The 26,801-nt window shown below is 34.9% G+C and overlaps 1 protein-coding gene across 1 annotated transcript in view; it reads left to right on the top strand.

The window, feature by feature from the left end:
* LOC129225702 (sodium/potassium-transporting ATPase subunit alpha-like) overlaps positions 1 to 26,801 on the top strand; it is a 156,142-nt gene that overhangs the window by 37,460 nt on the left and 91,881 nt on the right. Inside the window, exon 2 of the mRNA XM_054860179.1 lies at positions 19,778 to 19,945. Coding sequence (XP_054716154.1) covers positions 19,778 to 19,945 — 168 coding nt within the window. The remainder of the gene's footprint in view (positions 1 to 19,777; positions 19,946 to 26,801) is intronic.

Genomic DNA, 26,801 nt, shown 5'->3' with positions numbered 1-26,801 from the left:
TTCCTTAATTTGATGATACATTTTTAAAAATACATTGTTTATATATATATATATATATATATATATATATATATATATATATATATATATATATGTGTGTGTGTGTGTGTTTTTTTTTTTTTTTTTGACAGCTCGAAAATATTTGTTTTAAATCATCATACTCATAAAACACTTATTAGAGATTATATCACACCGTTTTCAAGAAAAATGAAGCAACTTAAAATTTAGCAAAGAAAAAAAACTATAATTATATTGATTTAAAATGTAAATTTAATGCACTTTCTTGACACAAAACTGGTATGTGGTGGCGTAAGCACGATATAATCTATAGTGACGCATCATTAAAATTTCATAATTAAAAACTTTTGTTCAAGCTTTACATTATTAATTTCGACTACAAAAACTAACCACTAAGCATCACATTTTAATTTTTTTGCGTGTGTTGTAATATTCGAAACCAAATCACTTAAACTATTGTTGCGTAAAACCTTCGATTTTCTACAATGCAGTTTTTTGAGTTGTCACTTCTCTTGGCGGGGTGCAACATGTGTTTTTGAAAAATCTCCCATGCTCAGAACATCGATATTTTTTGGTCGAAGTATCAGCAAAGATAACGGTCTTTGATATCTACTATCAGGGCCGTCCGAAGAGCTGACGGCGCCTGGGGCGAAAGTTTCATGCCACCCCCCCCCCCCCCCCCCACCCTCCTATACTTAGAGAAATATCAAGTTAGTTATAACATCAGTGCGTAATACATACTTGAATCTTTTACACATTAATGAACAGAACAATTAGAAGGCTATGCATAATGCAAATTGAAATTAAAACACAAGCAATGAATCTGTTTCTAATATTTGTGTAACACTAATGAACCAAAAACTTTTCGAAAAATGGAAATGTTAAAAATCTAAATATTTATCTAGTAAACTGTCATCGCACTAGATAAAAAACAAACAATTAAAACTGAATTGGTTATTCATATTGATCAAGCTAAGAACACGAATAAATAATTTGCTGGTAGTAAATAGAAAATGTATTTATCGGAGTAAATCACATCAAAATCAAATTTCTATCTGCACTCATCCAATGATTCTTTTCAAGAGTTTTTTTGGTTTTACTTGTACCAACTTAACACCAGCTTTCATATATGTTATAAACAAAGATGTTATTCTTTTGCATCAAATATTTGTAAGTTTTAGGGAGAAGCCCATAAAGACTCAACAACATCGAAAATCGCAGAGAATTGCGTTTTTGGAGCTCTAATTTCGAAAAATCACTGGCCCTAATATTACAAAATAGGGTCTTACAAATTGCGTTTTTAGACTTTAGTTTAGGAAAATGTTCGTGTAAGGGTCCCCATGACGCTTTCTTTAATATCACAAGCAATGTTTTTTTTTTTTTTATCGAAACATTAAAAAAATTTAAGTGGAATATCCTCTGACTGTAAAGCATTGCTTAAATTTTTTGAACCATAATTTTGAACAATTCTCCTGGAAAATGCTCCAGATCCTTTGATCCATAAAATGTTCGAAGTTTGTCTAAAATTGCGTTTATGAAACTTCGATTTCGAAAACTTGCAGGGGGAGAAGAAGTTGATTTCAATCTATTATTCAAAAAAATAACCGATCGGAAACACTCTCTGAGCTCCCTCCCTTACCCTAACGTCAATAAGCATCGCCTATAATCGCGTTTTTAAGGCTAAAATTGCGTTTTTAAAACTAAAAGTTTCAAAGTTTTGACCGGACACCTTTTAAACTTTTTTTCCTACCCGATCAAGATTTTTTTTTTTTTTTTTTTTTTTTCAATGTGCCCCCTTAAAACTTTTTTTTTTTTTTTCTGGTTACGTCACTGCACGCAGGGCAGAATTTAAGCAAATTTGGTGAGAACTAGACAAAGGAGAAGTGCCTTTTATTTGATTCTAAACAGTTATATACTCAGAAATTATATCTCCTTCACTGATACAAAGGAAGCTAATGTTTTGGAGGCTTAGAGAGAAGAATATTTTCGTGCCCTAGGAAAAAAAATAGGGAATCATTGCAACGATTCTCTATTTTGCATGTCTACGACTATGTATGTATAATGCACGAAATGAAGGGGCGCCGCAAGGCGCCCCCAATTTTATACAATCGAGGCATTTTCTACGATGAGGGGCGCCCGGGGCGATTGCCCCGCTCTCCCGCCCCCTTGGGACGACCCTGTCTACTATCGATGCTTTATCGATCGTCCTAGTTAAATTTGAACATTATGTTCCGAAACTTAAAAAATAGAATAATAATGCAGCGTAATTATATTATTACGTGAAACAGATGATAGTGAAAAATTATTTTGATTTGTTTTAGTGTCTTGTAAACAATTCTATGAAATTTTGTTGCAGAAAATGTTTTTTATCGTAATGAACGGTAAGTGTGCTTCTTTTAGGATTTGCTCTGTACTCCCCGGATTATCGATCACTCGGATTGTCTTTGGATTAATCCGGGCAAAGGAGGCTGTACTGTATTAATCTTGTACGATAAACACAAAACTAGAGAAATATTGAAGTGTGAATTCATTTTAATTCAGATTTGTAGAAAGTAGCATTCTATCCATTATTTAATAGCATTGAAAAAACTCTTAAAAGAGAGAAATCTTCGTTCAAATACTGATGATTTTTTTATTTTCATCACCAGTTTCTGATATTGTAAAAATTAGTTTTAAAGCGCAGACCACACAGACATAATTGGTTCGTTTGGAGCGAAATATTACCCGGTAATTTCTTTCTAGGCGAACTGATTGTTATTTAGTATCCGTAAATATACATTTTATGTCATTTAGTGGAAGTGGATGTGTCATCAGTTTTATTATTATTATTATTATCCTCCTTCCACCATATTCAGCGTAATTTTGTTATCGGTTTTTCTCCGCAAAAGATCTGCATACTCTGATTCAAATGATTTAGGTTCTTTTGAGCAGGGCTGCGGAGTCTGAGGGAAAATAACACCCTTCGGCTCTGGGAATATTTGAACCTTTGACTTAGTCTCTTTAAACCCGAATTCAGTCCGACTCTGACTCTGCAAGCACTGGCAGAGTTGCGGACTTGGAAGGAAAATGTCCGACTCTTGAAACTGTAAACTTTCGACTCAAGGAAAAACTCAATACAGTTATCCCTGTTTTTAACATTAGCTTATTTCCTCGTTACTAATCCACCCACCCACACACACACACATCACATTTTCACTTTAAAAATAAAATCACACCCTTTGATTGTGGAGTTTTTTTATTTTATAAATTGATTGTAACGTTTTTACTATGGCGTCAGTTAAAACGAACGATTAAAATGTGTCATGGATTGTTGTAAGTGGCTATTAATAACTGAAGCCAGCCAACCGTTGTGGCCTGCTTTGCATTTGTTTGCTAAACAAATAACTCTCCGACTCGAAAAAAAAGTTTATCACGTGATCAGGGTGTGATTGTGTCGACAACTAGAGAACGTGTTTTCTGAACGTGGCTCCCAGCCTTTGGCGTTTTAACTCCCTTCATCCATGTCAACTTCTTTTTTTTTTTGTTTATTTTCATTTTATTTTATTGCTATTTTTTATTTTTTTCAATATGATTGACATCTTGTTTTCGTTTTTTCTCCGACTACTGCGGAACTTATTTATTGAAGAGACTGGACTAGTACGTTTTAAAGTGCAATTGCTCCCTCCTTCTTGAGTTAGATGATCCTTTTGCACCTTCTTTTATCCTTTTAAATATTTTTTTCTTTTTCTGATTGAAGTTTTTTTATTCTTTGAGTAATTAATATCTTTTCGACCTGTAATGTTATACTTCTGAATATGAATGGCATGGTCCGCATTATTACTGGGTGAATTAAAGGGGTTCCTAGCTTTTTCAAGTTGGGCACATTTAGAACATTGGCGTCGCAAGAATTATGTTTTCTCGCGGGAGGTATCAAGGGAACCAGGGTGCCCACATAAGGGGGGGGGGGGGGGGGTCGTGGCGCAGATAGCACCATTGCGATTTTTAAGGAGGGTTTTGTTTTGAGGGGTATTTTTCTTTTTTTGTGGGGGGGGGTCTGCGATATTGGGGGGGGGGGTGCGCCCTTGCTCTTAGGGGAGTTGGCACTCCTTTGATATCAGTCTTTAGATGTATAGAAATTGTCATATCAAGAATTCTGGGGGAGGGATGGACCCCTAATCATCCCTCCTGCTGCAAGGAACACCGTTTAGGAATGTAGTTCCACCCACCTTTTGAAGTTGCGTGAATCTTTTGAAAACACATTCGTCCGGCAGCTCAATATTTTCGGTATTGAATTATTAGTAAAGATGTCCGGATGCCATATTTTGTCGAGTACCGAATATTTTGTCCAACCCTTCTTACGTGTAAAATTTGTATTTTTATTTTATACCAATTCAAAGTAGAAAATGTATATCTATTTTGTGTCTTGTGAAATGTAAATGCATTTCCATTTAACATTCTGAATTTCTCTAAGTTTAAAATAATGAAAAATAAAATAAATCATTCTTCGGCAAAAGCAAATTAACATAGTAAATGGCTAATTTGATTTATGCTTATCCGCAGTTCTGCATAAATTAATAATTAATTTATTTCTTGGTATATGATTTGATAATTGATAATCATAAAAACATGTTATTAATACAAAATTTCGCATCTATACAATTCCTAATTGCTAAAAATATCATTACCAATTACAATTTATCCAACTGATTTTCTGCTATCTTAGTCTCTTCAGTAACTGATCAACTGAAAATGTAGTAACTAATAATTTAACATTTGGGTGTTTTCCCTCACATTAGTTACTTTAAGTGTGATAATGTTATAAATAACAATTTAAGTTAATTTTGTGCAGTGGTACTAAAACTTTCCTTCCTTAAAGTAAGAAAAACAACGTTAAAAAAAGCATAAATTTGTGCTTTTTTTAACGTTGTTTTTTTACTTTACTCTTCAGCACAAAGGTATTTATTTATCTATCCTTCCTTCTTTAAAAAATTTGAGTTTTGTTTTTAGAAATCAACCGTCGAGTTTTTAAATTTGTTTTCTATTTGGCTGCGAATATTGAAGTACTAGAAAGTCGCCCATCAAGGTATGGGGACGGGTGAAAATTGCTTTTACATTTGAACGAAGCCATGTTACCGGATCGAGTTCAGCCTTGCAACAATAAAACCTTTCCCTGCATGGTAAACATTATCAAAATACATTATCAAATTATCATGCCGTGTCGCGAATTTCAATGTTGAAACACGCTGGTTACTCGATCATCCGCTATTATTTATGTGAGGATTTAGCCGAACCGAATATTCAGTTCGTCTGCCGAATAGGCAGTATCATTTGTGATTGGTAGAATCAGCCAGAAAGCGCCGATTAGAAAGAGGTGTGTTTTCACTGATCCTATCTGTTACAAAGAAAAAACAGCCTGTTACAATTGATGTTTCCGCTTCTAGGTCATCCGCCATCTCTCAGTGGTCAAGCTGTAATCTTTTTTGCCTCAAGCTCAAACGAAAGTGCTTTAAAGAGCTTAATTTTTAATTATTTCTTACATGGTACCTTTATTCTCTCTCTCTCTCATAATTTTGAAATTGTTTATTTCTGTTGCTAAAGTTTGACTATTTTTTGTATTTTTTTCACCAAAATTTCAATATTCATTATTATATTGATAAATTACGCTATTCCATCTTTTCCTCAGTTTTTCCCTTCGCCTTTAAAAACTAAAAAACTGACCCTGTATTTCTTCGAATTTAATTTCAATTGCTTAAGAAATGTTCTTAACTTGTTTATGCCTTGATTTTGTTGAATTGCAGACCTTTGGACGATATTTTAGCTGTTCATACGCTTCAGTCCCTTTTTTTTTTCATTTAATTTTATGCTTTTTAAGTTTAATGCAGTTTACAGTTTGTTCCAAGGATCATCAGGAACGTAGTATAAATTTAGAGAGGAGGCGTTTGCCTTCAATCCCGGGGAAAGAATCGTATTCATTGTGCTATGGGGGGGGGGGGGAGTGAAGAAAAGCAGGGTGCTTTAAATACTGTGCTTTGATTTCCACTCGAGCGGGGCGAGATGCGTACCCCAATCCGCCTCGCCTGGAAAAAATTGAAACGACTGTTTTGAGAAAACCATTAATGCACCTGAAAGAGACTAGACCCCCTCCCTCTCTTGGGAAGTGAATTAGAACACTTTAAACTTTGAAATCTCTAATCAATTTCTTTGTAGGTTATTACAATATAATTCCTAAATGCCCAAAGAAACTGACCAAATCCAGTTCTAACTGCATTTTCGTAAAACGAAAGTCGGTTGAGGCTGCATGATTAAAGTAGAATTGCACCAGCGGACCATTTATTATGCGGTGTCCTCGATTTCTGACGAAAGGATGTCCCGATAATTTCCTCTCGGCCATCGGCTTCGAAGGAAGTAAAAGGTTCTCTTTTTGTTTTTAAACTGTTCGCAGGAACCAGTTGCAACCAGCAATTTTTTAAGCTTTCCGTTAACCAATTGCAAAGTACACCGCGGAAGGAAGCAGAAATTATCGGTATCCTTTTTACGAGCAATCGTTTTCGCGAAGTGGAGGGAAAATCCAACACGTGTTCGCGAATACCTCTAGTCCTCATTTTCAAAACATCGATGTTTAAAATTAAAACATCGATCATGTCGATACCAGGGGCGGTACAGAGGGGTCATTTTAAGGGAAAGGGGTCATGCTGACGAATGCCCCCCCCCCCTCCGGCCTACCAATGAATCTACGGTATTGAGTGGAAGGGGGGGGGATCTGATACTGCTTTGGTCAATAGAAAGTACTAAAACGGTCAGTAATAGTGCACCGAGTGGGGCAAAAACGTTGCTAATTAATTTCATAAGCAATGGAAAGAAGGTAACAGTTCAAATATTTACTTTATTTTTTTTTTTTTTAATCAATTGAAAAGATGACTGAAATCGTTTACATTTTATTTATAAATTGTTTGAACACTATGTGCATGTATATTATCGGTGCATGTATAGTCGACAGTTAAAGGCCTCCCTGACACTCCTCCTGTATCCGCCCCTGGTCGATACGTCAGCGATTAAAACATCGATGGTTTGAAACATAAATTTTAAAATATTAGTCATGATAGTTAACTCTGAAACAGGGGACCATGGCGTAGACTGCGCCGTTGAAATTTTTAGGGGGCGGGGAGCAATTTCAGAGAGTTGTAAGTCTCATTTCGCTGGGGGAGGGGATTCTCTCGTTCTGAGAAGGGGTGGATGGACACCCCTGCCAAAAAAGTGCTTTTATGGGCGAAATGAATTCACGGTCGTTATTTATTAATTTATAACTAAAGATTTCTGAACTGGCTAAAGTCCCCAACAACAGCTCTTTTTTTCTTTTTTCTTTTTGTGAATTATTCAAAATATCCTATTTGTATGACCTCGAAAAATCTTTCACAAAAGAACATCCGAACAATATTTACATTCACTCAAATTTCTCACGTTTTTTACTTCCGACGCGGATATTTATATTTTTAAGGCAATTTTACGCACGTGCAAGTCTGACTACTTTGAATGAAGTTACCGCTTTTTCTTCATCTCTCTTTGATTACAATTTTATTGTAAATCGCTTCCCTTATGTCCTGTAATTGTATCGTACGGTTTATAATAAGCTTAACGAAACCCCTATGTCATGATGTCGGAGTGTTTAAGAGAAAAATCGAATTTTTTTCTTCCTGTTTCCCCGTTTTTAGACTAAGTCAATATGATTAGTATTTTTGAAAAATATACGAGGCTGTGAAATGTCGCACTTTTTTTTTTTTTTTTTTGAGCCATCACGATTGCTTATTGTTCTCATTTGACTGTCCTTGACGTTGTGGTTCGTTTTTCAGCTTGGACCAGCAGCACCACCGGCGCGGCGGCGGCGGCACGGCTGCTCTGGTCCTGAGCACTGTCCCCCGGATTCCACTTCTGCTGGGTGGTGGCGTCCATGTCCTACACACGCATGCTCATACACCCTCGCCTACACGCGCGCCTTTACACACATACACAGGCCTACGTGCACACTTAAGCCTGCACACACACACACAACTATACACACATAACTACCCAGGAGGAGGGACATGCTTGGGGGGGGAGCCATTTCCAGAAACAATAACTCTAATCAGTAGGGTCTTGTCGCAACTCGTGATTGCGAAAAACATAATTTGAATTCAAAGTTTCGGAATTCAAATTAAGAGTTAATTGGGGGAAGTGGGTCACAGATCTTTTTTTCCAAAAATTTTGACCACTCTCTCTTCTAGTGATGGGCATAATCGAGATCTTTTGATAATCGAGATATCGGGAATCGAGTACTTCTGATAATCGAGTGATTGATAATCGAGATCTTTTTAATTCGAGAACTCGAGCGATTGACTTCTCGAGATCTTCCGAATCGAGTACTCGAGCGATTTACTTCTCGAGATCTTCCGAATCGAGCACTCGAGCGATTGACTTCTCGAGATCTTTTGAATCGAGTACTCGAGCAATTTACTTCTCGAGATCTTTTGAATCGAGATCTCGAGATGTTTTAAATCGAGATCTCGAGATGTTTTAAATCGAGATCTCGAGATGTTTTAAATCGAGATCTCGAGATGTTTTAAATCGAGATCTCGAGATGTTTGAATCGAGTTCTCGACCAGTATCTAGACTTCCTGAGTTCCAGAATCAAGTTTACTTTTACAGGGGTGCCCGCTAAGGGTGTCCATGGCGCTCACAACGCCAATAAAATTCTAAGAGGAGAGGGGGCTGAGAGTGTCTTTTAAATCGCATTGGGGGGTAGGGGGCTCTTGTCCTAGGAGTTGCTCCGTAATATTTGAGAGGGTGCGCCATCGCTCTTGAGGGGTCGTGGGAGTGGGCATTTCCGACTTCTAGAACAGTCGACTTCACGAATTGTTTCTGTAGGGTTGCGCACGAGGGGAAGGTGTACCATCAAGCTCGTAATTTAGGGGGTCAGGTAGGGGCAATTCCCCCCCCCCCTGGGTTTTCGAAATAATGGTACTGACATATATGTAGGCGTAAGTTTTGTTATTAATTTGTACAATATACACTGAGTATATATATTCTTTTATCCCCCCCCCCCCCCGCCCCTGTCCTGGAAAATTTGAAATAAAGGACCTGAGTGTCATGACGCGTACTTCTGTCACTGCAACTTTGAGGGTAGGCCCGATGAGGAGACGATTGACCCCTCTGGACCAGAGGGGTCACAGAGGGGTCAATCGCCTCCCGGCTTTGAAAATTAATGCTGCTTAATGTACGGGAACGTGCTTTTTGTAGTTTTTCGTTTAATTTTGCACTAGTTACATACCCTTTGCTCCCCTCCCCTTAAGCTTCACCCTGGATGGACCAGTTTATGGGGGTCAATTTGGTAGGTTTTAGTCTCTGCGTCATCGAAATTTTTAGGGGTCATTTTTGAGACATTCTTTATCTCAATTTTCGGGGGGGGGGGGGGGGGGGGTTCGTGGGCTCTTTTCCTAGACAGATGCTCCGTAACATTTGAGAGGGTGTGTCATCGCCCTGGGGGAAGGGGATGCCCTCGACTTTTAAAACATCGAGTTTCTTTCACAGGGGTAACATCTAGAAGGGGCGACCCATCCTGGCTTTTAGAAATTATTATTTACATTTAAATGAAGTTTTTGCTGTTAGTAGGAATACTATGCATTGATTATATGCCCTTTAACCCCTTCCCCCCCCCCTAAAGTGTAAAATTTGAAATATGGGCTTGAGAGTTATGATGCATACATAGCCACTGAAACTTCAATTTACGGAGTTCGATTGCCCTCGCCCCCCTTCTTGAAAAATTTTATATTTTACATTCAAGTGGAACTAGTTTTCGTTGTTTTCCGATAAAAGTTGCATAGTAGTTAATTGAGTCTGTTTTGGGAGATGCTATTCAATAGATACATTTAATAGTTTTCATTGTGGGTCTCAATTCTTGGGGAATGCAGATTCAACGAGAGCTTGATTTCGGAGGCCTACAGGGGATGTTTCTCTTCTACCACGTGATTATTTCGAGATTTCGGACGCTTATTAAGCAAGAAGTTAATAATGTAAACAAGTCGAGGAATCGCAGCTCTGCACATAAGGGCTCATTTGTTCTTGTTTATAGATTTGCTTTTTTTTTTTGCTGCTGCTGTTGGTAGTAGGGTTAGTATCTGACTTATATAAGAGAAGGGAGGAAGGGTAAAATATTTCTCGCTATGTTATACAGGGCATTAGGATTCCCGGCGCATTAATAATAGTGCAACTTTAAGTGGAATCCATTCTTTTGCTTCTTTCATGATTCGCTCTTTTTTATTTTTATTTTTCACTTTTATTGATTAGGGGAAAAGCTAATAACAATGGGTGCAGGGAGTGAATTTGAGATGTTTCTGAGTACATAAAGGAGTTTTGATGCTTGTCGTGTGGAATTAATTTTAGCTCACATTCTTTGGTCCAATTTTTTAATTGAAATTACATTATATGCAGATCATTATTGTCTTTTTTTTTCATTTCATACGTATGATATTTGTAACTATTCTTGTTTGCGTATCATTTATTTTCGCGTGTGCATACTCTAATAATGTTATATTCATTATACTTTTAAAATGTTAATTAGTAGTACATTATTTACTCAACTTAAAAATTTGGAGTCATTGTATTGAGATACTTATTTTATGATTTTTTTTTTAAACTGCTGAAACTGTTTGGGCTGGCAGCGGTCCATTTCGAAACTTTGGGTCCGCTTCATTTTCCTTGCGTTGGTCCTCAAAAAGGGTTAACTGATTACCAAGTTTCTCTAAAAATTCAGATTATTCGATTTTCAAATCATCCGAAAGCGTCGCTCGATAACGAGCATTCAACAACAAGCAATTATCGAGAGGTGCCCACGAGAGGGTAGGGGTAGGTCCATGGTGCAGACCGCGCCAAAATGAAGCTTAAATGAGGAGGGGGCAACTCCAGAAGGCTTTTGGTCTTACTTTAGGAGGCTCTTGTTCTGGGGGGTTCTCCGTCGCATTTGAGGAGTGGGTTTCCTCACCCTTAGAAAGATAGGCAGCCTTGTATTATAAACACACATCGCTTAAATGTTTCATACACGTTTTAAAATGGTTGTTACAGCATAACAACCGTTTTAAAACGTTTACTCAAAGAAATGTACTATCTGGTTAACCCCATTCGAAAAAAGCGCCCGAGAAGCTCTTATTCGAAACTAAATTAGGATGTCCGTTCGTTCTTGTGGGCAACGGGACCCCTCGTGACAATCACCTTCCCCCCTTAAAGTTCGATAGTCCCAAAAAGAGCAAAGACCCCTCAAAAATTTGAATTACCCGGTTTAAGCCATAACGTCTCCCTCCTAGCGATAACCTCTGCGAATGAATCACTAGAAAAGTTAACCACTCAAAAGGTTTGTTCAATTTCTCAGGGTCACATTTAAGGGGTTGGGGACGTAGGAGGAAGGTGTCCCCCCCCCCCCCCCGATTTTTAGCTAAACTGTTCCCACTTTTTATTTCAATACATTATTTATGTAAACAACTTCAAGTTCAAACCTGTTTGTGTTGCCCAAACACATGTCCATATTATCATTATCCCCCACTTTTTAAAATTTTTTTGATCTAAATAACTGTCAAGTGCAAAGCAATATGGAAAGCATTTCTCTGCCTGTTATTTCAAGATTTCATCAACGGAATGCACAACCCGTGCCCCACCCCTTAACGCGCTCATATGATATAATTCCTTAATTATTTTCGTGCGAAAATATATCGTTCGATTATAAAGAGATCTCTCGATAATCGAAAATTTGACACCAAACATTCAAATATAACCCCATCAGAAATAAAGCACGCAAGAAGCAGTCATTCGATTTTAAAACCATTCCAAATCCATCAATTCCAAGAGCGATGACGCACCACATATGCAGGAGCGTGCACAGAAATTTCGGGGCTCGTCACAAATGACTTTGACGGGCCCCCTCTATATTGTTTACCCCTACGTCCCTAATACATTTCACCTCTCATTTTAAAAATCTCGGGCCCGGGCCAACAGGTGTCCCTTTTCTCCCCCTCGCCCTGTGGACGCTCCTGCACGAATGGAGTTCTCCCCCAAGAGCACTATCCCGAAAAGAGAAAATCTCCTGAAAATTACAATCCCGCAGTTTGCGTCTTAAACTCCCGTCCCCTTCTCCTGGTTGTCACCCCCTGCGAATGAATTACACGAGAACTAGGCTACTTGCTTTATTAAGAAATAAATAAATACCTTTGTGCCAAGAAGTAACAGGAAATAACTAACTTTTGTAGTACAAATATATAGATTACTGCAGACACGTGTTTCGGGTTTGATTGCCCAATGGTTTAGTCGAAGGTGGATGTAAGGGGGGAGAGGTTCCCTGAGGTTTTAACTAAAGTATTCCCCCTTTTGACATGATATATAATTTTAGTTTTAATGCCCCCCAAGTCAGAACCTTTCTAGCGCTCCCCACCCTTTGCTTCCACCACCGGGACACACCACCCATGTCACCCATAGACCCGTCCATGTGTTGATTCGCTAACATATTCTCCCAAAAATATATCATTGGGCTACCAAATCATCCCAAAGAATCATTTGATAATCAGGCATTCGGCAGCATACATGGAACTAATTACAACACTATTCGAATGCAAGCACAACACACAAACTTCTACAACAAATATTTGAGAGGCAAATCTTTGATCATAAAATCATTTAGACCGCAGGAGTATCCATTCTTCAAGTGTGCTGGCGCACCTCTTAAAAACGAACCTCTCCCCCACCCCCTCCTTAAGAGCGCCATGATCCCCTTTTCCTGTGCATTTTTTTTTTCTGAAAAAAAAAAAAAAACACGCACATTTATATGTCAAAACATTAATTTTTCAAAGCCAGCCCTCTGACAGGGGTGCCTACCCCCCTAAGAGCAAGTGCGCACCCCTCTCCTAAATTTTGCAAAGATCCCCCCCCCCCAAAAAAAAAAACAAGAGCTCTCCAAAAAAAGTAAGAAATACCCCTCAAAACACGCCCCTAAAAATTTCAATGGCGTAGTCTGCGCCATGACCCCTTTCCCCCACCTGTGGGCACCCCTGCCTCTGATCCACTAAATGACAGATCTGTCCAGGTAACTGAATCCTTTCAGAAGTCAAAGTTCAAATTATCAACTCGATTGAAAAGTACACTGCTCGAGTGATTGACTTCTCGAGAACTCGAGAAATCAACATCTCGAGAAGTTCACAAAGCGAGAACTCGAGCAGTCCATCACTCGAGAACTCGGAAAGTGATAATCGAGCACTCGAGCAGTCCATCGCTCGAGATCTCGGAAAGTGATAATCGAGCACTCGAGCAGTCACCGCTCGAGAACTCGCGAAGGGATAACGAGAACTCGAGATGCGATAATCGAGAACTCGAGATCTATGATAATCGATAACTCGAGATGTGATAATCGAGAGCTCGAGATGTGATAATCGAGAACTCGAGATACGTTAATCGAGAACTCGTAATAATCGAGTTCTCGAGTGATCTTTGATAATCGAGTGATTCGATTATGAGAACTCGATTATGCCCATCACTACTCTCTTCCCAGGGCTGGATTTACCTAAGCTGAACAAGTTATAGCTTAGAGCCCTCGCTTTGTTGAGGGGCCGCCAATTCCTGAAAAATTGCATGAGTCGTTCCTTATGTTTTAAAGTGTTTGAAAATTTGGGAAAATACAATTACAAACCTTAAAACCTTTAAACTTTGTAACTAATTGCGAGGGGGAAGAGGGAAGACGAATATGAGTCAAATTCAGCTCCTTCCTCCATCAAAACTGACAATCATGGTTCTCATGTTTCTATAACGCATTGTTTGAGATAAATTTTTGTGAATCACATGTTTCACATCTTGCTAATTATTTAATCTCGTATTTAGTATTTTGGAAATTCTTTTGTTATTTCTTGCTTTTGTTACTTTCTTCTATATCTAATATATAGAAGAAAGTATTGGATTCGTGCAAATTTTCGAATTTCGAATTTTGACGGATTCGAACGTTTTGAGGTGTGCTGAGTCCATTTCGACTATTTTTGGAAAATGTCTGTCTGTCTGTGTGTGTCTGCGGTTGAGTTATAGAACGTTTTTTGTCGTCAATTGTGACTGCTGTATCTCAAGAAATAATGAACGGAATGAAAGAAAAATTTATCGGCAAGTAGTCCTTAGTGGGTATAAGAGCTGATTTTATTTTGGTGTCAACAGCTAAAAAGGGGGTAGCGCAATCGCCCGTTCTTTTTTTCCATTGTGAGTGCCCTATCTCAAGAAGTAATGCTACGTTCTGGTTGAAATTTGGAATATATGTGAATCCATATGTAAACAGGCTTTGGTTCAATTTTGACGCCAATCGCTCCAAGAGGTATTGATTTTTTTTTTTTTTTTTGAATAAAAATATCTTTATTAATGCAACAATAAGAAAGATAAATCGTAATAGGTTGTCGTCTGCGTATTTCCCGTGATTTTAATTGTATGGAAATGATCGGAAATATTATCTCAATGATTTAAAATTTTTAACTGTTGCCATCTTATGTTTGTTAACAAATAAAATATTTGTAATTAATTCAAGCAAGGCTTTTAAAATAACTTTCAATTTTCGCTCTTTGCTTTGCTTTTGCAATAATTCAGACATTGGGATGGTCGTCAAGTTTTTGCATGTGTAATTTTGTTTTCATTGGGAATATTGCTTCCTCGTCAAGCATGGGGAGGGATTAGAAAAAAAAAAAGAAAAATATAGAAGAAAGTTTTGTGATGGCCACAACATACTAGTCTTCTACTGTTATTCTGTTTAGCTCAAATCTCCATTAGTCTTTGAAAATAATTAAATGAGTCTTTGAGACTACCTGAAAACTGCTCCAGTTTTATTAATTATCCAGTGTAACTATGAGTTGTTTGAATGGCTGGGATGTTACTCGCTCGTTTACCTATTTTCTAAATATCTGCACCACTCATTAAAAAAAAAAAAAAAACTATGCATTTTTTACTACGGATCATTTAATTTACATTAAATTCAGTGTTGTGTTTGCCAGTGGGTTGGGGGGATGATCAGAAATAAACTACGAAAAGCCGATGTGAGCAAATGACAATGCGTTATCTTTTCTTCAATTGCGTTATCGTCTAACAATTGATGACTTTAATGCTTTTACCCCTGGATGTCTGGCTGCCTAAGGTTTAGGAGGTGAGACAAGGCGTAGGGCGTAGTAGCTTTCCCTGAATGTCCTGTACCAGCATTGACCTGGTAGACATTCGCACGTTGGAGAAGATAGGGTTACAGACATACAGACGCGCAGGGCCGTAACCAGAAAATAATTTCTGGGAGGGCTTAAAATTTTTCACACGGAGCTTTGCGCTATTTGTGCTAATATTCAAGTCGTCGGGTTATCTATTATGAAAGCATTTTATGCAATTAATATACATATGAAAGACATTTGAGTTTTGGAACAATGTTTTAGAAATTTTTAAATATAAACGAACATTTAAATGTCAAACCGAACTTTTCGGGGGGGGGGAGAGATTGAACCTTGAGAACCCCCCCCCCCCGTATACGGCCTTGCAGACGCGCACAAGTGTTATGGGTTTTTTTAACTAAATAGTTTTAACTAATACATTCTTGCTTTTGCCCCCCCCCCCCCTTTGAAAAACAAAATCTAATTCTGTCGAACCTCGTTAAAACGGAACTCAAGGGACAATTAAAATCAATTCGTCTTTGCAGTACTTCATCTTATTTGAAAAACAATTTACAACAGGATGGGAATTGCAAATGTAGTTCGTCACTAATTCGTTTTAAGCGCGTTCGAATTAACGAGATTCGACTCTATGACCTTTTACACTGTGTAGTGTTAGTTTGCAATGAAGGAAATGAATATAATTTTCGCAGACGAAAGGATTCTGTAAGATATTTGTTAACTTGCATTTAAATTTAGAGTTTTTGCTCCTTTTAATAAAACTTCTTGTTATTTACATTTTGCTTTCATAAATTTTATATAGTACTCTACAATATTTCTTCTTCTCCCCTTTTCAAAAAGATTTTGATTACTAACATGCTAGTTCTGTTCAATTACTTGCTTTCTTCAGAAAAATGATGACTTCGGATTTTTATTTCTTTCGCGATCGTCTGCAGAAAAAGATTTATGCATTTGTTTTGTCAAAAGAAATGAAGACGTGGCTGCATATTTCATGTGGCATTTAACGGTTATTTATCTTTCACCAACAAATATTGAAGTGTCTTTCTTGAACAAGACCGGCGATTTGCTCTCTGCTTGTGGAATTCGTGTTTTATTGCTTGCTATTTATTATCTGGAATGAAAGCTATAATTTACATGGCGTTTTTCGCTGCCTGTGAAAATATGGAGAAGAAGCGAGTGTATGTTTGTTTACTTTTCAGAATTTTAGTCTCACGTGATGTTCGAGTTATTTTATGAAAAGTTTTAACAAAGCGACAACTTAACCTTTTAAACACCCAAATTGTCTTCATTCGGGGAAAAAGAAATGTTTCTGAGGATTTAAAAAATTTTTCAAGCTAAAGACTTGATTTGTGCTTTTTAGCTTTCTTAGAGTGCTAAAAATGTACAGTCTTGAGCAAAAGGAGACCGAGGGTACATGATTCCGTTGTTTAAATTTATTAAAATGAAAGATGTTACGGGGCTAAAGTTTAGCACTGAAAACAGGACAAGGGGGTCATTGTTTTAAGCTGTTTAAATCTCAGGCTAACATGGATATTAGAAAAAAATTATTATTTTAGCAGGGTAGTGGAACCTTGGGAACAGCTTACCGGAAGAGGTGGTAATGAGCAAGATGGTAGATAGTTTTAAGAGGGCTATTGATCTTCACTAGGGGTTGTAAATTGACTAGGACCAGCCTAGCTGGGCCCAGAACTTGTTGCTGGTCGTAACTTTTGATATTGTATTTGTATTTTTCGAAAGATTAATGCACAATGTTACTGTCGCCTACAAAAATTTGCAATAAAAGTTTTTTTTTTTTTTTTATTTTTTTTTTGTCGATTTTCAAAATCTGATTGAAAAGAAAAAAGAATCTGCAAGTTTTTTGAAACGAAAAACGAGATCCAAAGTTGACAACTCTTCCTAACCTATTTTTGCAAGAGATCCACTTTTCTATTGAATCTTGTAAAATTTGTTGGAGAAAAATATTATCGCTTTGCGATTGTTCATTGCCTGAGCTTAAACAATTTGAGAACCTCCTTTCTTTCCGATCGCAGTATTATCCAAAATTCCTATTTTGCAAGATTTTCCCAACTGAGCGAACCGCTGTTTATCCTTTGCTTTCAATCAATTATTTTTTAATGCATTCCTTTTTGTTCATTTAATTTTGTAGTTAAATACATAGAGCAGTAACAATCTAATTTATAGTTTGAGAGACCGATTGAAATATAGAGGTATAATGAGGGTACTATTAATAAAGTTATCGGGTTTAACCCTACTTTTCAGAGACATTTAAAATTTCCTCCCTCCTTAAACATATTTAAAGGTATGGTTGAAACTGGAAAAACGAGAAGGGGGGGGGGATTTCCTGTCTTCGAAAGTAGGGGGCTTCAATTTATCGTTTTTATATCATTCAAGTAGTTTTTTAATTTATTTTTTAATGACTTGTTTTGGGGGAGGGGCGACATTTGTTTACTTTTACCATTTGCTGTCATGAATAAAAGCAAAATGCCACTAGAGCCGGATGCCTGACATAGTTTCATGTTTAATTTGTAACTCTCATTGTTATTACTATTAATGTTTCTTATGGCCACCAATTGTTTCATACGAAAAGTTTCATGAAAGATAAATACTAAATACCTTCATGTTTACAAGTAAGTTAAATCAACAATGTTATAATTGCTCAAACAAAGCAATAAGAAGACCAAAAAAAAAAAGACACCTGTTTCCAAGTTTCAAGAAACTCTTTTTCGATGCAAAAGAATGTAAAATTTATGGATATAAAAGTCACTTGACAGAAGCTTTTGTCATTAAGTATTGCACATTTTGCTCCAATATGTAATATGCTCATTATCGCACCGAAACGGCATTCCCCCTCCCTCAATATTAGACCCCATGCCACATCATGCTTTTGTTGTGAAAAGAACTTTCTAAACTTTTTAAAACTTTATTTAGTTTTCTAGGAGCTTTAGTATATTCCTCGGGTTTGTAAAGTTTTTTTTTTTTTTTTTTTTTGACAACCTTTTTTGGATGATAACTCACCAATGGGGTTGTTTCCTTCAGTCAAAAGTACTATTTATAGTCACTGAAATTGATAGAATAAGCAAAAAATATAACATGGAACGAGAAAAAACTTTCATTTTCCCAACGCTTAATTGTTAATTCATTTTTTAAAATGTCCGATTTTGAAAATAAGGCGTGGTCTTTATGACCTCACAAATTATGTATTTTGCCGCATCTTTCTACCGCAATTCCACGTTATGATAATCTAGAAGCGAATTAAGTATTGCACTCTATGCTTGCTATCAACCGTAGCGTTGCCAACACGAATTAGTAAAGATACGAATTAAATATTTCACTCTGTGAATGGCAACAGTGAATGGCATTTCATCATTTGTGATGTCATGAGCAGAAGTAAATAATGAAAGCGCACCGATTAAATTTTTTTTTTAAATATTAAACTTTGTCAAATTATTTAAAAAATTTTTATATCATATGTTTTTAAGCATGCTCTTTCAGAAAAAAGTACTTTTAAAATTTTGGAAACGACCTCATTGTATCCTCTTGTGTTTTGTTTAGTCTGCATGTTTTTCCGAACTCACATGAATATTTTAACATGCTTATGGAATCGCGCATTGTGTGTGAAGCTTTTTTCAGCTTGACTTCAGACTTCTCCCATTAAGTTTGATTTTATTTTGCTTTTCAAAATAAATTTTAATTGAAGTAAATTTTAGAAAAAGCTACAAACCTGCATCAGATGGAGCGTGAGAAAAATAATTAAAAAACTTAAAATAAATAATAACCCTTAATCAAGTTTTTTTTTTTAAGTTCAGTTCTAATGATCATGTTAGTAACCGATATTGATAATGTTAGGCCTTTTGCTTTAAAAAGTTCATTAATTTTCGTTTTTGCACTGCTAAAAATCGTTTCAAACATTTTGAAGAATGCAATCCTTTTACATTTGCTGTGGGAATTGTATCTTTATTTCTATGTTTATTAAGCTTTATTGAAATACTTGTAAATCTGTCTTTTTCACTGAAACTTTAGTTTGAAACAGGGGTGCCCACTGAGGGAGCGGGGGGGGGGGGGGGGGGGCATTCATTTTTGCTTATTCTTGTAAATTTTGAATTTATTTATTTACATAATAGCTTAAATTTTTGAATTGCCTCTTTTATGTTTCTGGTTTATCTGATCTCTTCTCCTCGAATTGTGTACTGCCGGGTAGAAAATATATTTAAATTTACAAAACCTGTTTTTATAATACTTTTTAAGAGTATGCTTTATTTTCATTGAAATTTGAAAACATGGTTATGGTGAAAGAAAGATATGGTTGTGTTTCCGCATTCTGTTTAATCCTTCAATAATTTATCATTTATTTTTCTAAGAAAAGGAGTAGAGGAAAACTGCTGGGTTGGTTCTCTTTTAATAATGCAGCAGAAAGCTACTGTTGATTCAAAAATACTTTTGAACTTAAAAATGTCATTGATAAGTTCAAAATGTGTAAAAATAATAAATAAATGTGTCATTTGTTTCTATGTGTAAAAAGGTTTTTAATATAGCTTATATTTATGCAAAAAAATATAAATGCTGGGCAATGTTAGTTAAAATTTTGAATTTTATTTCAGCTGGCGCGATCAGACAGTTTTCGTCTGGCTGTCACGCCAAGTATCCCAGATGATGGCAAGACCCCGGATGGTAAACCAAAAATAGTAAAAAAGGCCATGGGGGGTAAAGAAAAGGCGGGTAAGAAGGGCAAGCCCGACCTAGATGAATTGAAGCAGGAAGTGGACATGGTAAGTGCACCTTAATTTTGGAATTGTTTTTTAAAAAAAGCTCTGATACTTAAGTGTTCCTTTTATGCAAATTGTTAGTTATTATTTTATTTATTTATTTTGTCTTGAAATGACCATCAAATTTTAGGTATCAAGAGTTTTACAGTCGACTCTCTTAAATCAGCTGACCTTCAATCAGCAGATTATTTTCCAAATTTCAAATGTAAACGATGAACTTTACAATCAAATGCTAAGCTGGAATTAAGATGGAAATAGCATTATGAAGATCTAAATGTTAGAAAGAGAAGGAACTAACAGTTTTAGCTTTTATTTTAAGGTTTACATAAACTAACATTTAAATTAACATTATGATAACTATTTTTGTGCTATGTTTTGCAGTAGATATATAAAAGGTTTCACCCTTTTATGGCAACTTTTCGGTAAACCAATAATCAGGGTTGGTATAAAATCCCAGGCGCGGGGGGGGGGATATACCACGTTTATTTTGTTTAAACTCAATTTGTAAGAAGTACAACTTTTTGGAAAGTCGTGAATATTTAATGAATTAATTGATAAACCTGTAATTACTTGATCAGGGTGGTGACAGATCAGGGAAATCAGGGAGATCATGGAAAAGTCAGGGAACTTTATTAATCAGGGAAAAGTCAGGGAAATATCAGGGAATTTTGAAAAAATTACAAAAAATCAGGGAAAATGGATTTTATGAAGAAAAAAAATTTTTTTTTTTTTTTGCTTTACAAAATTAAGTACTCTAATTCCCTACGCATTTTTCGCCAATTGTCTGTTCAAAAAAAAAAAAAAGTAAAATTAATGAGGTGCGATTATACACTGCCGCATATTTGTGCATCTTTTTTCCTCAACGTTAAAGTATTGAATCTTACTTATTAACCACAGGATGAAATTCCTAAAATTGCTTCTGTGTCTGTTAGGTTTTTTATTTTACCTAGCTTGAAATTTCCCTTTACGCTTTAAATGCTACGTAAAATTAACAACCATACAGGCAAAGAGGAAGCCTTCATTAATGCCTTAGCTCCTTTGCCTTTATTCCATTGTCTCGAAGTAATTAGCGTTCTGTAACCACGATTTCAAGAAGAAATCTTTGGTTTTTGAATTAATACTATAAAAGCTTAAAAGTTATTACTTCTTCGCGTTTTTAATTTAATTGCTAAAATTGAACTTTCAATTTAAAAAAAAATGTTTTTTCCGTTATACTATTTGTTGTCACCGCAGATTATAAAGGTTTTTCTTTTCTTTAGACTTAAATGATTCTTTTATTTTATAACCAAGTTGTATTCTTCTTTTATATATTTTGAAATTAACTAATTTTTTTTTTTTTTGCATTTCAAAGTTGTTTGTTGCAAAAGCAATCTAAGATTTTTTTTCGTTACATACTGAAATCATTTGAAATTAGAGTTAACTTGTGTACTTAAGTAAATATCTTAATTTTTTTATTGTTAAAATGCTGTATATATTCATTAAAACCTATGTTCTTGATTAGAGAAAAGCTCCCTATGAATGGATGTCAAATGGTTTCATCTGTTTTGCATAAATATGTCAATTAGTTATATAAGAATAATTACATTGCTTCTATTCTTTCACTATTACTTGTTATTCTTGCAACAATTATTATACTGTTTGAAAACTTCGTTTAAAATAATTTCAATTACTTTTTAGTTGTATCATAAATACACATATGTTTTTAAGAGTAATTTTAATAGTTTCTTAAAATTTTTATGCTAAGTGGTTTCTGGAAGAATTTTTTTTTTTTTTTTTTTTTTTTTTAATTTTCTCTAATCTTTCCATGTAGAAGAGTTTGATATACTGTTTTGTAGGTTTTTGTTCCCAAAAAATTGACTTGATATGTTTTTTTTTAACCATTCTATTTAAAAAGTAGCATCTTTTAAAAATATATCTTTAGTTCAACTTTACACAACTTAAAACGTTTAAAATACTGCATTTTATACAAACATACAATGGATTTCAAGTAGAGCAAAGAAAAAAAAACCATTATAATTGGTAACGTAAATCAGGGAAATTTGATGAACTTAATCAGGGAAAAGACAGGGAACTTTTTTTCACAGTTCCTGACGCCACCCTGTTGATGATTAATTAAACAATGAAAAGTAAAATCTTGTCAGTTAAATCAAATATTTTTTGCATGGTTTGCAATTTCTACAAATGAATCACGAGTCTGGTGTACGTCATTGTTTTTAAAATTAAAAGACCAACATCTATTTTGTTTAAAGATTAAAAAAAAGTTACAGATCATGTAATAATTTACGTAATGTGTCTTCGAGAAGACATACAAATAGGCTTTAGGAAAATCATTGTTTTCCAAATTCAAATAATTCTTATAACTCTTCTCAATAATAAAGACATTGTACTATAGAAAATTAATGTTTATTTATTCTTCTACCATTCATACATCATTTTTTTACTTTTTGGCATTAAAAAAAAGTTCTTGCAAAGGTGAAAAATTGTCATTGAATTTTGTTATAAGAGCAGAGTTACATGAATGTTTTCTTTTTTCAAAATTTCATATATTTTTTTCTTACTCTGACTGCATCATCTATCGTAGGTGTCATAAAGTGTGCAGTATTTTTTCCCTCTTGTCATTTAAATATTCTAGAGAGTTAAGATTCATATACACTACAGATTGCTTCAATGATACATAAATTATCTCTATAAATCTTAAGTAATTAAGCAAATTAGGTAAGAAAAAATTAAATTTAGGCCGAAATATGCTTTTTGGGCTATTTTGAAATGTAAAAGAAAAATGAATAACTAAACACACACATACGCAAAACAAACTACATGGATTTTTTCTCTATCTAATTTTAGAAAAACGTAGTTAGTCTGACTTACATTTATCAGGGTTCGTACTAGAGATGCAACGAATATTCGGCCTATTTGGCCTGTCAGGCGAATATTCGGCTTCGGCCGAATACCTAGTTTACTATTCGGCCTTGGCCGAATACTTGAAAAAAAGCTTGTTTGTCACTTTTTCGTTGAAAATTTTACATCTTTAAATTTGTATTCATCATGTTTGTTGAATATTTTCAATGAAGTCAGCCTCTAGCACATTGTCAGGTTCATTATCCAGTGCATTGTCATATTTAATGGTGGACATTAATGAATGGTTACTAAGATATATCTACAAAATTACCTCTGAAAAAACCACACAAAATAGTTTTCCCCTGACATATTAGGAAGGGTTGATACTTCTTATTAAAGTAATTATAATGTACTGATAAACCATACTTTAAGAATAACTTAAATAAAAAGACTCAAAAAACTTTTATTTTTCTTATTCTTTAAAATACAAAATTTCGTCCAGACATAAACTATTAAGATTCCTTTTACAACATTTTGAAAAGAAACCACCTTTGTAATGTCTGCAGTAGTATGATATGTCCAGGTTCAAACCAGATTTTTAATTAGCCGCAAGGGAAAAAAGGGACCTGAAGTCTAAAACTACTAGTACTTTGTATAATAGCTAAACTTAATACATAAAAATTAAAAAAGTCTTTTAATCCACTTTTATATACTAATCCAACTAAAACATTAAAAATATATATACAGTGTGACAATGCTATTTTTCAAGTAATAGATTATGAATGAGAAAAAAAAAGTAATTGTAAATAATAAATTTTCATTTTGAATAACATAGAGCAATTGGTTCATTAGCAGTAAATATTGCATATGCATAATCCTGATCCTGACACTGCAATAAGTTTTTTTTTTTTTTTTTTTCCAAAGATAATGAAGTTCTGTTTCATATTAAAATAGGATATGATTGTTTAAAAATTAGATTCAATTGTTTTAACCAAATAATGAACATTTTTATAAAGCCTTCACAAGGGAAAAAGAAACATTGCATGATTATAGAGGGACAAAATCATTATTTTAAAAATAAAAATTTAAATCAAGGGACCAAGAATAGGTGTAATGGTCAATTGTGAATGTGATATTTACAAAATAAAGGAAATAAGACTTATCAAGTTTTAAAATACAACTAACTAAAGGATTCAGAAATTTTGGTATAAACATATTTTGGGAAAAAATATCAATACAAAAACAGAAGTACACTGATTTATAAACACCATATGAAAAATTACATTTCAGCTAAATAAAAAAAAATTATGATTGCAAAAGTGGAACTGTTTTCTTTGGATGTTTTAGAACAAACGAAAATAAAAAATTAAAAAATATTGCAAAAATATTCAGTGTCGTGAAACTTTACGAAATCTCAAAATGCATCATTATTTTAATTAGAAAGGCAGAGAGAAAAATAAAAATCATTTAGAGTACAAGTATTTCTAATCTAACCTAGTATTCTATCACTTAAAAATGGAATTTTTTGCACTAAACAAAAAAAAAGGGGGGGGGGGTGAAAACTGCCCCTCTTGGCATTAAGCAATAACTATTAGTGTAGATTGGCTTCTTCAAAAATAATTGAATGGACACAACAACTAGAGATAGAGAAGTGGTTAAAATGATAAACATAAATATTACACAATTACTTAGAAAAAAGAAATGCGGGAAAAAATGAATTGAAACTTGAAAAAAATAATTTTGGGGACTTGGGAACATATCATAATTTTATCATATGTTATCATAAAACAGTTACTTATTTTTATACGCACGCAAATTATGATGTAAGAACAATAATTTTTCAGCATTTTCAGGAGAAAGTCTATTTCTCTTTTTCTCATAAATGTTTCCAGCTTCTGAGAACAATCGTTCACTATAAACAGTGCTTCCTGGTGCTGAAAGGTATTTCCTGGTTAACTGAGATAGATTAGGATAAGCTTCAGTGTTTTGCGCCCACCATTTTAAGGGACAGTCAGTTCTTCGCAAAAGTGGTTGGGAAAGATATCGGTCAATTTCATTTTGAGTGGAGGTTTCTTCCGGGGCTTCACTTAGTGGTTGCGTTGCAATTTCATTGAAACACGCCCACAAAGAATTTTGTGCTTCAGATGTTGGAAGGAATGAACTTGAAATATTTTTCTCCAGTAATTCAGCTGGTTTAGTGCTGGTACTTTTCATAATAGCTATAAGTTTTGACTTAACTTCAGTGTCTTTTGCTTCAATTTTGTTGAAAAAAAATAATTTAAATCTCGGATCTAACACTGTAGCAATGCAGTAGTGTTCATTGTTTTGAATTGATGAAAATCTCTTCTCTAAACTTTGGCTAAGAGTATCCTTCATTGTACCAACTCCAGAAAAGTCGCTTAATTTATCCAAATATAATTTTAATGTTGTAAGTATTGGGATGACTTCAGAAATAAATGATTTTGATAGTGAAATTTGTTTTATTTCTTCGAATGGTTTCAGAAGATGGAGCACCTTTTCCAAAACTGTCCACTGATTTGAACTTAAGTTGCTTATATCCCCAAATTTAGAGGCATATAGAGAAACTGCGTTTTTTTGATCTAATAATCTTTCCAGCATGTAATATGTGCTGTTCCATCGAGTAGACACGCTTTGTATTAGTTTTTTCTCAGGAACTTTTAACTCATTCGCTTGAATGCTTCTCAATCTTGAACATGCTAAGGGAGAATGACTGAAATGTTTAACAATCTTTTTTCCTTGAGCAATTAAATCGCTTATTGATCTTTGTGATGCTAAACCATCGCATACGGTCAAATGCAAGGAGTGTAAAAAGCAGGATTCATTTTTCAAGTTTGAAATACGTACTCCTTTCTTGATATTTGATCCTTCATCACGTAATACTATGTGGATTTTGTCATTCATTTTCCAATCGTCAACCACTGTTTTGACCATATCACAGATAGCTACACCAGTATGGCTTCCCGGAAAATGCTTCGCTTCCAGGGCAGCGTGATGATAAATAAAATCCTTTGATATCCAGTGGGCAGTAAAGCTCATGAAACTTTCATTGCTGACAGAACTAGTCCAAATATCCGATGTTAGTGATATGAATTCTGCATCTGATATTAATGTTACAATTTTTTTTTTTTGCAATCTTCATAAAGAGAAGGAATAACTTTCTGTTTAAAATATTCCCGGCTGGGAATTTTATACTCTGGCTGAGCTTTTTTCATTAAATTAATGAAGCCTTCATCTTCGACAAAACTAAATGGTTGATTGTCGCATGCTATCATTTCCGCAATTAAAGTGTGCAGTTCTACTGATCGGTTGTCATTAATGTCCCATTTTTTTTTCTTTTCAAAAAGTGAATCAATGGTTTCTTGCTTCCTTTTTACGCCTTGACTTGTACTGGGTGTAGATGTAGATGGTATATTTGCTTCCACAACTGCATCACAAGTTTGGTTTTTGCTTTTTTCATTATATTCTTCTGGATGCTTTTTAGCCAAATGGTTCATCAGTGAGCTTGTAGTTGCTTTTTTTCCAACTCCTCCTCTTGACAGAATACTTTTGCACAATTTACATCTTGCTTTTGTGCAATCATTTGGTATAGGTTCAAAAATGCTCCAAACAATACTTCTTTTATTGACAGAAAAATCCATTTTGCTTTCTTTGAACTCAGAACAGAATAAAATACTTGCTTAGAGCAACTAATATTACTGACCCTTATCAGTTAGAGCTATTCCACTCTTTTGAAAGGGGTTCTTATCAGTTAGAACTAGTCCACTCTTTTGAAAGGGGTTAGGGTAGTGACAGAACAACTATTGAGCCTATTGAAAGAACAGGTTTGTAAAGTAAAAAAAAATGTAATACCAGATTAAACCAAAACCTGGATCTGCACAGAGCTACTGCCTTCTTGCCATTTACAACCCTTATCAGTTAGAACCAGTCCATTAGTTAGAAGGGGTTAAGGGGGAAAGGATACAGAACAAGCTTTGGTAGGGAGTCAAAAGAACAGATTTTG

Source organism: Uloborus diversus, chromosome 7 (genome assembly GCF_026930045.1).
Source record: "Uloborus diversus isolate 005 chromosome 7, Udiv.v.3.1, whole genome shotgun sequence".
NCBI lineage: Eukaryota > Metazoa > Arthropoda > Arachnida > Araneae > Uloboridae > Uloborus > Uloborus diversus.
This window is presented reverse-complemented; position numbering and strand designations above follow the sequence as displayed.